The following is a 17,567-nucleotide window of genomic DNA, read 5'->3' as shown; positions in this document are numbered from 1 at the left end:
GATGATGGGAGTTGTAGTGCACTCTATTAGTGGATGAGAGAGACAGGCCTCTCTGCCTCACACACACACACACGCACACGCACACGCACGTCACACGTCACACACAGACACAGACACAGACACACACACACACACACACACACACACACACACACACACACACACACACACACACTTGCTCACTCTACAACTATACACAAGTCAGTGGATTGAGGTTGATATATTAACATAGCACAAAGAAGTAAAAATATATAAACACCTTAAACACTCACAGAACCTAACACTTTCCGCGGTGTCGATCAACTAAAAATATACGACCTGTTATAAGCGAAGGCTGGACGTGTTGGCTTCAACCCATTATTAAGCAACAGCGCCCTCTGGTGGCTATCCATAAAACGAACATGACTATGCAGCAGCATTTCAAGGCTTCAAGAAAGAGGGCATGACACGGCAAAAATAACGCGATGTCTCACATTGTATTTGAATAAACGATTTTCTGTTTGCTTTCATAAGTACGAACATATTGAAATACATCACAATAAAAATCGGACACGTATAGTCCTAATCTATATTTGTTGCCTCTAAGTAACATTGAGGAGGTCACATCATTTCATGGTCAAATGTCTCAGTTGTCATGGTGACATCCTTTGACACAGTAGCAGATCCCTCCATCTCTGCTCTCACTATAGAAGGAAGTAGCATGTTTTTGAACAGCCAGGAAGCGTTATCATAAACCGTCTGGTAATGTTGGGATGTTAACGTGAGTGAACGTGCTATGCTTGCTTGCTTGCTTGCAGGTGTGCGCGTGCATGTGTGTTAGCGCGTGCATGTGTGTTAGCGCGTGCGTGCAGGTGTGTATTTGTGTGTGTCTGCGGGTGTGTGTATGTATCTGCATGCGTTTGTGTGCGTGCGTGTGCATGTGTGTCTGCGTGTGTGTCTGTGTGTGTGTGTGTGTGTGTGTGTGTGTGTGTGTGTATATGTCTGCATGCGTGTGCATGTGTGCGTGTGCGCGTGTGTGTGCATGCGTGTGTGCATGAGAATGTGTGTTTTATTGGGGTTATTGATGTTGGGGGGTCTCATTCTTCATCATATATTTTTGGCGGCATACCGTGAGAAACACACACTCTACTGACGTAAAGGACTTGACATTGGTATAGAAATTAGATAGAGTAGTCTATCTAACATTGGTCTAACACCGTCACACTCACCAGTTTAGTCGCTTTGGTCGTGTCCACGCTTTCTGCTAAACAAATGAGAGGTTGAGGAAGAGGAAGAGGAAGGAAGAGAGAGAGAGAGAGAGAGAGAGAGAGAGAGAGAGAGAGAGAGAGAGAGAGAGAGAGAGAGAGAGAGAGAGAGAGAGAGAGAGAGAGAGAGAGAGAGAGAGAGAGAGAGAGAGAGAGAGAGACACACACACAAAAGACAGTGAGTGAGTGAGTGAGTGAGTGAGTGAGTGAGTGAGTGAGTGAGTGAGTGAGTGAGTGAGTGAGTGAGTGAGTGTGAGTTCACCTCTCTTGAGGACCTTGGCGGTGGAGGGCTCAGGTGTCTCCGGAGATGTCGTGTCGGCCCCGTCATCTATCAGCTGGATCTGGAGAGAGAGGGGAGAGAGAGGAGAGAGAGAGAGAGAGAGACATAGAGAGAGAGAGAGAGAGAGAGAGAGAGAGAGAGAGAGAGAGAGAGAGAGAGAGAGAGAGAGAGAGAGAGAGAGAGAGATCGAAGGACAGAGAGACAGACAGACAGACAGACAGACAGACAGACAGACAGACAGACAGACAGACAGACAGACAGACAGAGGGAATGAGATATTGAAGGACATAGCGAGACAGACAGACAGTAAAAGTTGTTTTACCACAATATCAAAAACAAAACCACAATGGTGTGAACCCCCAGGAGACCTCTAGTGTCCGACCGCAGTGTCGCGTTTCCCCTTTGTTCCCATGGCAACCTGTATACCGCAGTCCTCTGGTGGTCAGCTAGCTAGAGGAGCCACTGCCGACGTTCTAGCTAGCACATTGGCTAACATCTCGGGACAACGCTACGACCACGTAATCAGAGAATCTATCCATCATATGTAAATAAATTCAATATATCAACAGATCGACAAGGTTACGTCGTCAGATTAGGTCATTTCACTCAGGTTTGGGATATCAAATCAATATTTTCTCTTTTAACATAATCCAAACACTCTGAATTGACTGTTTGACAACACAACACATCTGAATAACATGTTGGTCATAAAACACAACAATCACATCAACAACAGACCTCCATTCAATACATAACACAACACAACAACATACCCCCGTACTGTACAACACAACAACACAATAGACCTCCATACAACACAACACACACACAGCAACGACATGGCCGTCACCACCATCACATCAAAACACACCCCACCAACAACAAAAGCATACCTCCATGCAATACATAACAACACAACACACACACAACAACGACATGACAATCAACACCATCACACAAAAAACACCACAACAACAACAACAAAAGACCTCCATTCAATACCTAACTCCACAACACAACAACAACGCATCAAAACAACAACAACAATCACAACAAAAGACCTCATTCAATACCTAACAATACAACAACAACACACCACAACAACAACAACAACAACAACAACAACAACAACAACAACAACAACAACAACAACAACAACAACAACAACAACAACAACAGACCTCCATTTAATACATAGCAACACAAGACCAAAACAACATCATATCCATCACCCCCATCACAAAACACCACACCACAACAATAACAACAACAACAGAGCCCCCCTGCGGAGTTACCGCGGTTACCGGGGTTACCGTGGTTACCTGGGACTGCCTGACGAAGATGCCGTGGTTCTCGGTGCAGGTGAAGTAGCGCTTGCTCTGCACCGTGCCGTCGTTCTTGCCCTTGGCCTCGTCCAGGATCACCCCCACCCACTTCCCCGAGGCGAACAGGGTGGTGCCGATGTAGGCCACCGTGCCGCGCTGCCCCTTGCCGATCACCTCCACCACCGACCCACCCGGGCCGGCCGGCCGCCCCCGTCAGAGCTCATCCTGCTGCTGCCGCTGCTGGTGGTCTAGAGGGCGGAGCAACGGCACCACCGTAAGATACTCACTCTGTACACCTGTAGTATACAGCCCTATAGTACTCACTGTATACTGAGAATACCACCGTAAGATACTCACTCTGTACACCTGTAGTATACAGCCCTATAGTACTCACTGTATACTGAGAATACCACCGTAAGATACTCACTCTGTACACCTGTAGTATACAGCCCTATAGTACTCACTGTATACTGAGAATACCACCTTAAAGGGGACTTATTATACCACCAGGTGTGAGTGTGATTAGCCTTACAAGCCGTTTCGAAAATCGGCCTAATATGACATCACTAGTGGGTGTGTCCACCTAGATCTGTGCTGGATAGATGAGCAATGTTTACTTCAGTCCACTGGGTAGGCTGGTAGATAGATCTATCCAGCACAGATCTAGGTGGACACACCCACTAGTGATGTCATATTAGGCAGATTTTTGAAACGGCTTGTAAGGCTAATCACACTCACACCTGGTGGTATAATAAGTCCCCTTTAAGTTACTCACTCTGTACACATGTACAACACACTGTAGTACACACTGTATACTGAGAATACCACCTTAAGATACTCACTCTGTACACCTGTAGTATACAGCCCTATAGTACTCACTGTATACTGAGAATACCACCTTAAGATACTCACTCTGTACACATGTACAACACACTGTAGTACACACTGTATACTGAGAATACCACCTTAAGATACTCACTCTGTACACGTGTAGTATACAACCCTATAGTACTCACTGTATACTGAGAATACCACCTTAAGATACTCACTCTGTACACGTGTAGTATACAACCCTATAGTACTCACTGTATACTGAGAATACCACCTTAAGTTACTCACTCTGTACACCTGTAGTATACAACCCTATAGTACTCACTGTATACTGAGAATACCACCTTAAGATACTCACTCTGTACACGTGTAGTATACAACCCTATAGTACTCACTGTATACTGAGAATACCACCTTAAGATACTCACTCTGTACACGTGTAGTATACAACCCTATAGTACTCACTGTATACTGAGAATACCACCGTAAGATACTCACTCTGTACACCTGTAGTATACAACCCTATAGTACTCACTGTATACTGAGAATACCACCTTAAGATACTCACTCTGTACACGTGTAGTATACAACCCTATAGTACTCACTGTATACTGAGAATACCACCGTAAGATACTCACTCTGTACACCTGTAGTATACAACCCTATAGTACTCACTGTATACTGAGAATACCACCTTAAGATACTCACTCTGTACACCTGTAGTATACAACCCTATAGTACTCACTGTATACTGAGAATACCACCTTAAGATACTCACTCTGTACACGTGTAGTATACAACACACTGTAGTACACACTGTATACTGAGAATACCACCTTAAGATACTCACTCTGTACACGTGTAGTATACAACCCTATAGTACTCACTGTATACTGAGAATACCACCGTAAGATACTCACTCTGTACACCTGTAGTATACAACCCTATAGTACTCACTGTATACTGAGAATACCACCTTAAGATACTCACTCTGTACACGTGTAGTATACAACACACTGTAGTACACACTGTATACTGAGAATACCACCTTAAGATAGGCTACTCACTCTATACACGTGTAGTATACAGCACACTGTAGTACACACTGTATGAACGGTAGTATTATACTGAGAATGCCACCGTTAGATACTCACTTTATATACAACTGTGGTATATACTGCAGTATTAAATTGAGAGTACTACTGTTAAATACTCTGCATATTATTAACTATAGTATAAACTGTTTATACTATAGTATAATCTATAGTAAAATCTACAACACACAGATCTGCTGCAAATGAACGCCAGGAATACCCTGAGTGGTACTCAGATGCCAACGATTATGCTAGGCTATTGGCCACCAGCCATGTAAAGCTGGGTAGTACTTTGTAATGCTGCTGACATTGTGCAGAAACACAGGCTTTGGCACTCGAGCATCCACGCTAACTTAGCATCTCGGGCTCCGGCAGGCAGCCAGAGCTAGCTGGCTAATTTGACGGCTAATATAGCATAACTGTGGGATTTATAACATGTGAGATGAGAGGCAAAGTTCGGTTTGAATTACCTGAGAGATGGGAGAGAGACAGAGAGAGGGAGGAGAGAGAGAGAGGGACAAAGAGACAGAGATGGGAGAGAGACAGAGAGAGGGAGGAGAGAGAGAGAGGGACAAAGAGACAGAGATGGGAGAGAGACAGAGAGGCGGAGGGAGGTAGACAGAGGGATAGGAGAGAGACAGAGAGGCAGAGAGAGAGGGGAGACCATCATTGAGAGTGGGAGAGATGGGAGAGAAATGGGGGGGAGATAGAGAGAGGAAGGAGAGTGACTTAATAGAGTAATTAAGTGAGAGAGAGTGAATAATAGAGTGAATGTTACATGTTCCAGCAGTGATGTTTTATAATCAAGTCATTGTGTGTGTGGGTGTGTATGTGCATGTGCGCGTGCGTGCGTGCGTGCGTGCGCGCGCGTGTGTGTGTGTGACCTAGAATGTGAGGTGACTCAGCACAACAGACGACCTGTCTCTCTCTGATATCCAAATATGGATATCAGAGACTAAGGAAGAGCGATGTCGGGACATTATGGATACAATTATAATCCTAGTGACAAGCAGAAAAATGTGAGAACAAGCTACGAACTCTGAAATTATTATTTGGGGGGAAAATGTACGATTTGTCGTCAGGTAGCCATGGCAGCTTTTGAAGTCACCCAAATACGACATTAAATAAACGCATGATTAAAAGTTAAAGACGTAAGGCAACCATCAGTGACCGAGCCCACTGGTGTCTCCCTCAGCCAATCACAACAGAGCAAACCCCCACAGCTTGGAGACGCCCCGTGGAGGTTAAGGGGACAGCATGGCGAGGGTGGCTCCTTCCTCCCGCCGTCAGCACGGCCCAACGTAAATCCCCCCTGGCATTTGGACCCACGCTAAGAGGCCAGCCTCCACAGGCTAAGCCCAGTGGCTGTGTGGGTGCTTAGGGCTTTAGCCTGCTGCTGGAGCCCTGCATGGAGCCTGCGCAACGAAGGCTCCATGCAGCCCACTGCACAGCCCACTGCAGTGCACGCCCAGTGGGGGTCTGCGCACTGACTGGTTCGTCTCCTCCGGGCCTCTGGGGGAAATACGTCCGGAGAGAATTTGGATTTCAGTTGCACTTTAGATGTTATTATCTTTTGTACGCATGTTATTATTCTGTGACTTAATGGACAGGAGAGTGATGAGGGACAGGGAAGGTTGGTTTGTGGTCGGGGATGACGTGTGGCACAGGACCGTGGTCAAGAATCCAACCTGTGGTCGCTACAAGACGAATGCAGACGTCAGAAAACCAGTCCGTTAGAACACTAGTTGGTTAGAACCCTAGCCTGTTTGAACCCTAGCCTGTTTGAACACTAGCCGGTTAGAACACTAGCCGGTTAGAACACTAGCCGGTTAGAACACTAGCTGGTTAGAACACTAGCCGGTTAGAACACTAGCCGGTTAGAACACTAGCTGGTTAGAACACTAGCCGGTTAGAACACTAGCCGGTTCACTTTGTTTACAACACTAGGCGGTTGAGCACCAGCGATTTCAGCTTACGGCCGTGCACAATGTTTTACGAAATTAAAGAGGAAGGGGAGTGAAGTTGAAATAACTATCTCATCAAGAAAATACAAAGACACAGCCAGCCAGCCAGCCAGCCAGCCAGCAGAAGTAATGACGTGTTCCCTCCATGTTAACCAGTAGGAGGACCCACCGGTTGTGAAGCGACTCTGGTGATACAAAGTCTCAGCGCACGACAACGTTCACAAAGCAGAGGCTTAATGTGTTTTGAACGCAGTGCAATGAATCACTCCATTCAGGATGTCAGGGCTGAGAGAGAGTAGAGCTGCAGAGTTTACTATTCAATACATCCCTGAGAGTCCCTGCAGTTTATAGTCACCCGACAAATACAATTCACGTCTTTCAGAACAACGAACAGGTTTGAACCTGGGATTTCAACACACGAGCCCAGATACAGGTCTTAGATATGACTGGATCCCACGGGTCAAGTCTTGATTTGAATGTTTAATGCCCACATCCGAGCTGATTAGCCCTGTGTGTGTGTGTGTGTGCAGGATGTGTGTGTGTGTGTGTGTGTGTGTGTACTGTACTACTGTAGGGGGATGTGGTAAATTATTGAGTGCCATTCTACTCCAGTATACGAGCCAAAACACTGGGAGAGGAGCCCAGTGACGGAACCACGCAAGAACCACACAGGACAGGAAGTGGAGACGCAGCCGGACAGGAAGGGGAGACCCAGCAGAACAGGAAGTGGAGGCCAAGCAGGACAGGAAATGGAGACCCAGCAGGACAGGAAGTGCTGTGACGATGTGCTCTTGAAGGCTCTTCAGACGACGTCAGCGGTGGGATTCTTCCAGGTGACATGAAACCTGCAATGTCCTTCCTCTGACATCACACACTGACCCAGTGATGTCACTCCTCTGACATCACACACTGACCCTGTGATGTCACTCCTCTGACATCACTCACTGACCCTGTGATGTCACTCCTCTGACATCACTCACAGACCCTGTGATGTCACTCCTCTGACATCACTCACAGACCCTGTGATGTCACTCCTCTGACATCATACACGGACCCAGTGATGACACTCCTCTGACATCACACACGGACCCCGTGATGTCACTCCTCTGACATCACACACGGACCCAGTGATGTCATTCGTCTGTGATGTCATTCCTCTCCTGGCTGCTCTGCTAGACGGGTATTGTGTACCAGGTTTACGTTCTGCTCCACAGAGCCTCTAGATACGCGTTCAAATGTATGAAACAGAATTAAGAGTTAGTCTACGGAATCAACACACACACAAACACGCACACACACGCACACACCCCTAAACCCAACTACGTCCACAAACTCACAATGCCAGATCGCCTGTATCAGCTGAACAAAGAGCCCGCAGCCGACAGGATGACCCAGAGGAGCACACCACATAACTGATGAGTGACGTCTGCTCTGATTACAGAGAGGACAAACTGGTGCTCAGATCAGACCCCAGACTACTGTCTCTCACAAAGAGAGGACAGACGGCTGTGTGTCCAACAGAGAGGACAAACTGCTGCTCGGATCAGACCCCAGACCACTGTCTGTCACACAGAGAGGACAGACGGCTGTCTGACCAGACGTCAGACAGACAGCCGACAGCAGCCCCCATCCACAACAACCACAGCCCTCACTAAACACCATCTAACCTGTTCATTGATCCGTCTGGGAGTGACCGCACCACACACACACACACACACACACACACACACACACACACACACACACACACACACACACACACACACACACACACACACACACACACACACACACACACACACACACACAGACCATGTGTACGCGTGTGTGTGTGGGGCGAGGGGGGGCTGGCCGAGACTCACCCGGTTGTGCGCGTTCCTCCGGCTGTGGGACATGTCGCCTGCTCAGTGGCTGCCAGACAGGCACCCTCGCTGGGGACAGAGCGCGCCGGGGACCGGGGGGGGGCTGTGGAGGTCTGGGCGGCGGGATGTGCGCACACGAGGACGAGCGTGTTTTTTAGGGAAAGGGGGCGAGAGGCGGTGCTGGGGTTGGAGGCGGTGCTGGAGTCGGAGGTGGTGGAGGGGTTGAGGATGCTTCCGGAAGGTTTCCGCCTAACGACTCAACCCACTGTCACTCCATCTCCTGTCAGTTCGCGTCCCCCCCCCCCCCCCAAGAAAGCCTTGGAAACTCCGGGTCAGGTCCCCCCTTTGTCTACAGGGTCCCGGGTGGTGGTGGTCTACAGGGTGGTCCAAAGGGTCCAAGGGGGTGGTGGTGGTGGTCTACAGGGTCCCGGGTGGTCCACAGAGTCCCAGGTGGTCCAAAGGGTCCAAGGGGGTGGTGGTGGTGGTGGTCTACAGAGTCCCAGGTGGTGGTCTACAGGGTCCCCAGGTGGTGGTGCCGTCCAGAGGTGGTCCTCCCTCCTGGTCTCCCAGCGAGGGGGAGGAACGGACCGGGGCGGACGGCTAACCGCGGGAGGGAAGGAGGGGAAGAGGAAGTGGAGGAGGAGGAGGAGGAGGAGGAGGAGGAGGAGGAGGAGGAGGAAGAGGGACGCGACCGAGGGTTGAGGGCCGGTGTGTGTGTGTGTGTGTGTGCGTGCGTGTGTGTGAGCCGAGCGGTAGCACTGCGCTACTGTCCTCATCCCTTCTGCAGGGCAGAGCGGAGGGGAGGGGAGGGGAGGCGGAGGGGAGGGGAGGGGAGGGGAGCCACCGGGCCCGCGATCCAGCGCTGGGTCCTAGAGCCCGCCCGCTCACCAACGTGTTTTTGTTTCTGCGTTCTCATGCACACGGCCTCGTGACCAGACGGAGCGCTGATGACGACACAAGGCTGCCGTTTGGGCTCCACCCCTCGCTAACCGTAGCAACGAGGACGGGGCCTCAGGGGGGGGGGGGGGGGGGGGGGGGGGGGGGGGAGCTTTCACAGACCGGTCGGCCAAATCGAAACCGCTGCAGGAACGCAATCACGATCAGATCAATACGTTCCTCCGCGGGCCGGTCCCAGTCTGGGACGCCTACACACACACACACACGCACGCAGAGAGAGAGGCCTGGAGGAACCACAGTCCGCCAGTCCCGACTCTTCCTCTTCCTCCTTTACACCTCCTCACGGCCCTCCGAGTGACCCCGTGCACCCGTCACACAGCCCGGCAGTGGCTATGGCGTTAACCTCCCAGCGGGAGGTTAACGCCATAGCCACTGCTGGGCTGGGTTCGTGCTCCGACCTCGACCCTCCGCGGGGGCCAGACGCTCTGATGACCTGCTCCTCGATGACCTCAGGCGGGGGCCCTCGGCTGAGAGCCTCTCCTTAACGACGACACGGGGATGGGGAGTACACAGTGGGGGCGGTGAAACACCAGGCCAGACCGCCTCCGGGATAGACAGTCCTCTCACAGCGCTGAGCGCAGCGTCGATGGCAACGGGACCGGTCTGGGTGTGCGTGTGTGTGTGTGTGTGTGTGTGTGTGCGTGTGTGTGTTTGTGTGTGTACGTACGGAGGGGAGAGTGTGTAAGAGCGAGAGGGAGCGAGTGTATATGTGTGCGCGTGTGTGCGTGCGTCAGGATTAGTGTTCTTTTATCAGCCCCCCCCCCCCTTCATTGAGCCCCTCTGTGATTCTGCAGAGGAGGCAGATGCCACAGGGCGGCCATTTAAAAGCTTTTGAGCGGCGTGGAGGCCGATAACAGACAGAGAGAGAGTGGGGGACGGTCGTTACTGTTTACTACCCCCTGGGGGGGGGGGCCTGCTCTGGCCTCCCTGGCTCTGGCCTGTCCTGGCTCCACCAGGACACCCCGGGCCAGCCGGCCCCTCCAGGTCTCGGGGGCGCACCCTGAACGGGTCCCACCCCCAAAGACCAGTCCACCTGGAGGCCCTCTAGAGCAAGATACCCCCTGACCCCTACCTGCTCCTTAACGACCTGTCTCTGTACTGTCTAACCCCTACCTGCTCCTTAATGACCCGTCTCTGTACTGTCTAACCCTACCTGCTCCTTAATGACCTGTCTCTGTACTGTCCAACCCCTACCTGCTCCTTAATGACCTGTCTCTGTACTGTCTAACCCCTACCTGCTCCTTAATGACCTGTCTCTGTACTGTCTAACCCCCACCTGCTCCTTAATGACCTGTCTCTGTACTGTCTAACCCCTACCTGCTCCTTAATGACCTGTCTCTGTACTGTCTAACCCCTACCTGCTCCTTAATGACCCGTCTCTGTACTGTCTAACCCCTACCTGCTCCTTAATGACCCGTCTCTGTACTGTCCAACCCCTACCTGCTCCTTAATGACCCGTCTCTGTACTGTCTAACCCCTACCTGCTCCTTAATGACCTGTCTCTGTACTGTCTAACCCCCACCTGCTCCTTAATGACCTGTCTCTGTACTGTCTAACCCCTACCTGCTCCTTAATGACCTGTCTCTGTACTGTCTAACCCCTACCTGCTCCTTAATGACCTGTCCATGTACTGTCTAACCCCTACCTGCTCCTTAATGACCGGTCTCTGTACTGTCTAACCCCTACCTGCTCCTTAATGACCTGTCTCTGTACTGTCTAACCCCTACCTGCTCCTTAATGACCCGTCTCTGTACTGTCTAACCCCTACCTGCTCCATAATGACCTGTCTCTGTCCTGTCCAACCCCTAGCTCATCCTTAATAATAATAATAATGATAATTTTATTTAGAGCCGCCTTTCTCGGCACTCAAGGACACCATACAGAGGTACACAAAGGTGATTTGAGAGGAACACAATTAAAAAAAAAATATATATATATATAGAAAGAAAGAAAATTGTTAATGACCTGTCTCTGTACTGTCTCACCCCTACCTGCTCCTTAATGACCTGTCTCTGTACTGTCTAACCCCTACCTGCTCCTCAATGACCTGTCTCTGTACTGTCTAACCCCTACCTGCTCCTCAATTATATGGATCTGAATTCACGTCCGTTTGGATCAAAGCATCTTGTAACTGTTAGTTAAAGTAAAATGTGGTGTTAATTTTTGTTTCAAGATTAAATAAAAGGTCGAATCTATACAGGCAAGCTAATAACAACATCCTACAATCTGTCCTTCCCATCAGGAAAAAGTCAGAGTTTGAACTCTATGTTCCAGTCGGCTAAATTGTCAGATCCGCAACTGCTGTAATACTAAACTCAGCACAATGGAGACTGTCTAGCACCCCTTTATTTCAATGAGCAGAGAGAGAGAGAGAGAGAGAGAGAGGGAGGGAGGGGGCTCTCGCCAGAGAATTAGGCGCCGCTGCTGAAACGCACTTTGCATAAAACAACCACAGCAAGTCTAGGATACCAAACCACACAACAACCACACTCTTCGGCCAACAGGACCCAAAACAGCAGTAAGAAGCCTACTCACCATCGCGTCGCCCGTGTGTGTTTGTGTGTGCTTCTTGGGACGAGACATTGCTTACGTAATGTAAGTATAAATTATGGATTAGGTGTCTGATGCGTTTAGCTGTTATAGCTGTAGGCCGAAAATAGAAACGGTTGCGCGCGGAGGGCTTCTTAAAGCATGACTTTCAGATCTAGCGTCTAGCCTAACATTAAGAATAGTTTACTTACAAATAAATATGCATAACAACGCTAAAATTCCAATGTCGTTGCGTTGGTCCGTAATGAAATGTTTCATCGTTCAATCGGTTTGTGTTTTGTTTTTTTATAGTAGTAATAAAAAAATAAAATAAAATATCAGTAATAAAAAAACTCGTAATGAAATCATTATGTAAAAAAAATACAGACACAAATGCGAAAACAGGAGAGGGTCTGAGACCGGCCCGGCCTGCTGAATGATTGGCAGGTCTACCACCGGACCATGGAACTTAAGACAGGTCATCCAAAAGCCACCAAGGTGTATGCGTTAAAGCATGCGATTCTTTCAGGAAATCTTCATTAAAAATAATAATAGGCAGATCAGCGCCCCCTGGTGTAAAGAAACCAAAGGTTCACTCAGAAAAACACTTGCTTGACCGGGCTCCGGTAACATGCTGGTACAGTCAGTCAGTCATTCAGTCAAATGACAAAATTAGTCAAGAAGTTGAAAGAGTTCAATTAACGACATGATTTGTACGGCTGATTCCCGCATGTGCGATGCATTTAGCCATATAGAATAACCAGAAGGAGGGCGAATACCATAACTGCTGATAACGGCACAATTGGACGCGTAATGGAGACCCGCGAATGATAAAAACTAAATGCATTCAGACATATCCCTTAACATGCACCCGTTTCATGGCCATGCAAACCACAAGCACTCCCTTGCGTTGACATGATGGCTACGCAATTTTGAGCATTTAATAAAGCGCACATTTTGCGCTTCTCCTGCCGCGGTCTGTCAGAAGGGCACTCCCTGATCCGCTGCTAGTTAGCTGTAGCTATCACACACACACATACACACACACATTCTGACACAACCCCCTTCCGTGGCTTCATTAAGGGCTGCCATTCCCAAACCAGACCGCAATTAACGTCTACTTTTCCCTGAGCACGCCGACGCGTGGTGCGGTTGTGGAGCCCCATCATGTCTTACCTGCTGTTAAACTCTTATCCGCTCAGCCTCGTCCTCGTCCTCTGACAGATCAGCTATGTGGGTCGACATCCATCCTGTTCGGAATGGAAGCGTCCTGTGTGCGTGTGCGTGTGTGCGCGTGTTGCCCATTGAAGTGCCTGACTGCTTTAATGGGACGACCAGCTAGGAATATGATTTCAAGCCCTGGGGGCGGATAACAGTGTCCAGAACCAGAGCTGGGACGGCAATATGTTGGATAATTCAACAACACAACAAGTAAGTGTAATAATGTGTGACTGCAGTCAGCGGCACAATTAAAACGCACACAAAAGATAATCATGATTGTTGCAATACTTTGTGATGATTTTTGTTAAACTTTGTGATGATTTTTGTAACACTTTGTGAGGAATTTTGTAACACTTTGTGATGATTTTTGTAGCACTTTGTGAGGAATTTGGCAACACGTGGTGACGATCGTCTTGACCCGGCGGCAGGCAGACACAACGCGTCCCCACCGTTTCAAGCGTCCTGCAGCGGAGGCACGTCGTAGCCGTACTTAAACACGGTGAAGCCGACCAGCCGCGCCGCCAGCGAGGGCCAGAGGAACTCCTCTACCTTCCTGAAGCCCAGCCGCAGGTACAGCCGCTGGGCGTCGTCCTGCAGCATGGAGGTGTAGAGCACCACGCGGCGCACGCCGCTGCGCGCCGCGAACGCCACCGCCTCGCCGCAAAGCGCCCGGGCCACGCCCCGCCCCCGCTGGTCCCGGCGCACCGAGATCCTCTTCAGCTCCCAGGCCCCGGGCTGTGTGACGCAGGGCAGGACCCCCACGGTGCCCACCAGGGGGCCGCCCGGGCCGTCCTCTGCCACCCAGAAGCAGGCCACGCGGCCCGGGGTCATGTAGCTGGCGCCGATGTCCTGTAGGTCCTCCCGGAGCCCCAGCCGGACGCCCCGGTCCAGGAGCTGGCCCACGGCGAGCCGGGTCCCGGACAGCAGGAGGGCGGCGGCGGCCAGGGACGCCAGGGCGGACCCGGAGAGGACCAGTACCCCCAGGAGGGGGGCCAGCAGGGCCAGCTGGACCCAGGTGCGGGTCAGCACGTGGACGAACAGGCTGTGGGTCTTCTCGCTGAAGCCGGCGGCGTACAGCCGGCGCACCTCCTGGTAGTCCTCGCTGCGGTACTCCCGGATCCGGAGCCGGTCCATGGTGTCCCCTCGCTGGCTCGGCTGGGGGAGAGGAACACGCATCATCAGCAGGACCAGACAGGCTGTAGGGGACTGGAGCCAGACCCGGGGCAGCAGAGAACGGACGGACGGACAGACGGACGGATGTACCAAAGGCGCCCTTCATCTCATGTCTCAACATGACACTCATTTTAGTTTGACCGGGGTTCAGTTTGAAAAGACACAGGTTCATTCTCCGCCAACCGTTCAAGTGCGCTCTGTTTATTGTTTCACATGAGGATGAAGGTCATCAGAATAAATTGGAACACGCCAACATAACTCAAGCCTTTTCATCTTATAAACCAGACCTGTGTGTTATAGCTCTCCCAAAGGAACACACACACACATTAAAAGGAGCATAGTCATGCAGCATCACAGTAGGATGAAAATAGATAGTGAAGGCTTTGAGTTTAACAACGTTGAGCGTGTTACGGTTGAGGAACACCAGGGGCCTAGCAAGAGAGGGTTTGAGCTACTCTGAACACCAGGGGCCTAGCAAGAGAGGGTTTGAGCTACTCTGAACACCAGGGGCCTAGCAAGAGAGGGTTTGAGCTACTCTGAACACCAGGGGCCTAGCAAGAGAGGGTTTGAGCTACTCTGAACACCAGGGGCCTAGCAAAAGAGGGTTTGAACACCAGCAGTCCAACACATCCCCAGCAGCCCTCAAAGAAGCTCTCTGGGCTCAGAGTTTATGAAGCCAAAGAAGAGGAATGAAATGGAGTTACAGAGCTTTATTTAGATTTGGTCAGTCACCACAAGCAGAATGACTTGAGAAAACAGTCAAGAGGGATTCAAACAATTTACAGAAATAAATATAATTGGTAGTAATTATAGAAAACGTTCCCGAATCTGTCACTTCTAATGAATAATAAATGGTCTTAAACAGGACATCTTAAACGGGGTTGGTCTCGCTCCTTGCTCGTCCACGACCAGGTTTGGTCCACGTGTTCATGAATGTTAATTAATGTGCAATAATGACAAATAATAAACAACCGACCAGCCAGCCAGCGCAGCCTGAGGGTATCAACACTGAGCGTCCAACAACGTGTTCTCTCTCCAGCTCGTCCCATCTGTCCAGCTTGTGTGCGCGTCTATGAGCGCGGTGTGCGTGCGTGCTTTGCACACAAGCGCGTAAAAACACACCACCAATCCGGAGGTCTTTGGTCGACGGCGCCTAGTCTCTGTGGTCGTCCTGTTGCGTGACGTCCAGCCGGTACTCGATCAGGCAGAAGTTGAGCACCTTGGCGAGGAAGGTGGGCACGGGGATCTGCCGCGTCTCGGCGAAGCCCGCGTGGCGGTAGAGCAGCTGGGCGTCCGTCATCAACACCGACGTGCGCAGCACCACGGAGGGGAAGCCGCGCTCGCGGGCGAACGCCACCACCGTCCGGCACAGCGCCTTGCCGACGCCCATGTGGCGGTGCGAGCGCCGCACCGACATGCGCTTCAGCTGGGCGCAGCCCGGCATGCCGCCGCCGCCGCCGCCGCCGCCGTTGGCCTCCTGCGCCGGCACGCACGCCACCATGCCGACCACGGAGCCGTCGCTCTCCGCCACCCAGAAGCAGGTGTCCTTGCTGGCCAGGTAGGCGTCGGCGATGCGGCCCAGGTCCGACTCGAGGCGGGAGTCGATGTACTTCTTGGTGATGTGACAGGCCAGCTGGCGGACGCCGGCCAGCAGGAGGGTGAGGGTGAGGATGGGCAGCAGGAAGGACTTGGAGCTGGCGAGCAGGGCGCAGAACACGCACATCAGCACCATCTGCGTGGGCGGCTGCTTGAGGATGTGCATGAACGCCGAGGGCACCTGCTCGCTCATGCCCATGGTGAAGATCTCCCGCACCGCCTCCTCGTCTTCCTCGGGGTCGTACTTTCGGATCCGAACGGCGTCCATGTTGTGGCGGTCGCTCCGCTGGCGATACAACAGTAGGACTCGGTGTTGACACAAAGGTGGTCACCTAATGTGTACACGTATGTAGTACAAACTATACATGTACACACACACACGAGTGCCCAAAGCTGTTTACACAACAGTTGTGGGGGCTGCGCGGGGCTGAGGTTGCAGGACGACACTCAACAATAAATAAAAAAGTAAAAGTATTAAGAAGTCTAGTAAAGTAATCTATAATCCGAAGTTTAAAAAAATCATAAAACAAAGTAGTCCTGCATTACATTTCTAACGTTCAAAACTGTATGTTTCTATAACTACATCTAATTGAAATAGAAAAGTTGGAAAAAATCTCACAACACAGCTGACGTGCTTCTAGCTCTACATAGAAGAGACCGTATTTACATCCTGAATCGATACAAAAACACGCAGTTCTATAAAAATACATCATTTTCCATGATGCCCTATAATTAGATAAAGGGGCTATTTAATTGTTGGTGGATGAGTTAATTATCGGTATAATTAGTCCGGTAAATCGGATCTCCTTCTGGGAGAGCACGACCCTGGTGGGTGACCCTCAGTCTGGTCTGCTCACGACATCCCCGGTGAAAGAACTCGCCGTTAGGAAAATAAACCGAAACAATCCAGATGAGCAGAAGTTAGGAAAAATATAAGGAGGGAGTGCACATGTAAATCTACGCCTCCGTTAAAAACTGCGTTTAACGTGTCAATCAAAACATTCATTTTGTTCAAGACGGCCAGCAAAGATCAAATGTAAAGTCATATGTAAGAGTCTCTCTTTAAGTCGCTTGAAAATAAGACAAAAAGAGAGAATTAATAAAGGTACTTACGACTAAATCCAGATAAACCAGCTTTCCTTGGCACAGCAAAATCTAACTTACATCCGGAGGAGAGTTCCGCACTTGTTCTCCACTGCTGAACCTACTGGTCGCTGGTTGGCTATCCAGGAGAGGGACGGTGTGATTGGTCGAAAAAGAACGCAATGCCTTTTGGAATTTGTAGTACAGGTACGCCTCAAATATTAACCCAGTAGATTTCCTGTATTATGGAAGCTAAAAATGCCAATTTAAAGTGACCATTCAAATACATTTACACACGAAGGACAGTGATTGAAATCGTAGATACAAATTTATTGGACTTAATTTAAGCAGTTTGTGCACTGTACTCCAAATGTATGTAAGTTCCATAGAGGGACAAGAATATATAAT

General features: G+C 50.2%; 2 protein-coding genes across 4 annotated transcripts in view; both read right to left on the bottom strand.

The window, feature by feature from the left end:
- dctn1b (dynactin 1b) overlaps positions 1–3,088 on the bottom strand; it is an 18,707-nt gene extending 15,619 nt beyond the window's left edge. The window contains 4 exon segments of the mRNA XM_060052769.1: positions 1,184–1,240; positions 1,507–1,585; positions 2,847–3,031; positions 3,034–3,088. Of these exon segments, the coding sequence (XP_059908752.1) occupies positions 1,184–1,240; positions 1,507–1,585; positions 2,847–3,031; positions 3,034–3,073 (361 nt within the window). The 5' untranslated portion in view covers positions 3,074–3,088.
- An 8,797-nt stretch (positions 3,089–11,885) lies between these two features.
- On the bottom strand, positions 11,886–17,312 carry LOC132457383 (probable N-acetyltransferase CML1). Of its 3 annotated transcripts, none has more exons than XM_060051671.1 (2): positions 17,190–17,312; positions 11,886–14,462 (listed from the first exon to the last, which is right to left on the bottom strand). In XM_060051671.1, the coding sequence occupies exon 2, from the start codon at positions 14,439–14,441 to the stop codon at positions 13,761–13,763; it is 681 nt and encodes a 226-aa protein (XP_059907654.1). In that variant the 5' UTR covers positions 14,442–14,462; positions 17,190–17,312; the 3' UTR covers positions 11,886–13,760. The 3 variants fall into 3 exon arrangements, with proteins under 3 accessions (XP_059907654.1, XP_059907653.1, XP_059907651.1); XM_060051670.1 differs by lacking the exon at positions 11,886–14,462 and adding an exon at positions 15,176–16,435 and having other exon boundaries at positions 17,190–17,305; XM_060051668.1 differs by lacking the exon at positions 11,886–14,462 and adding an exon at positions 15,176–16,362 and having other exon boundaries at positions 17,190–17,303.
- Between the last annotated feature and the right edge of the window lie 255 nt (positions 17,313–17,567).

Source organism: Gadus macrocephalus, chromosome 5 (genome assembly GCF_031168955.1).
Source record: "Gadus macrocephalus chromosome 5, ASM3116895v1".
Classification (NCBI taxonomy): Eukaryota; Metazoa; Chordata; class Actinopteri; order Gadiformes; family Gadidae; genus Gadus; species Gadus macrocephalus.
This window is presented reverse-complemented; position numbering and strand designations above follow the sequence as displayed.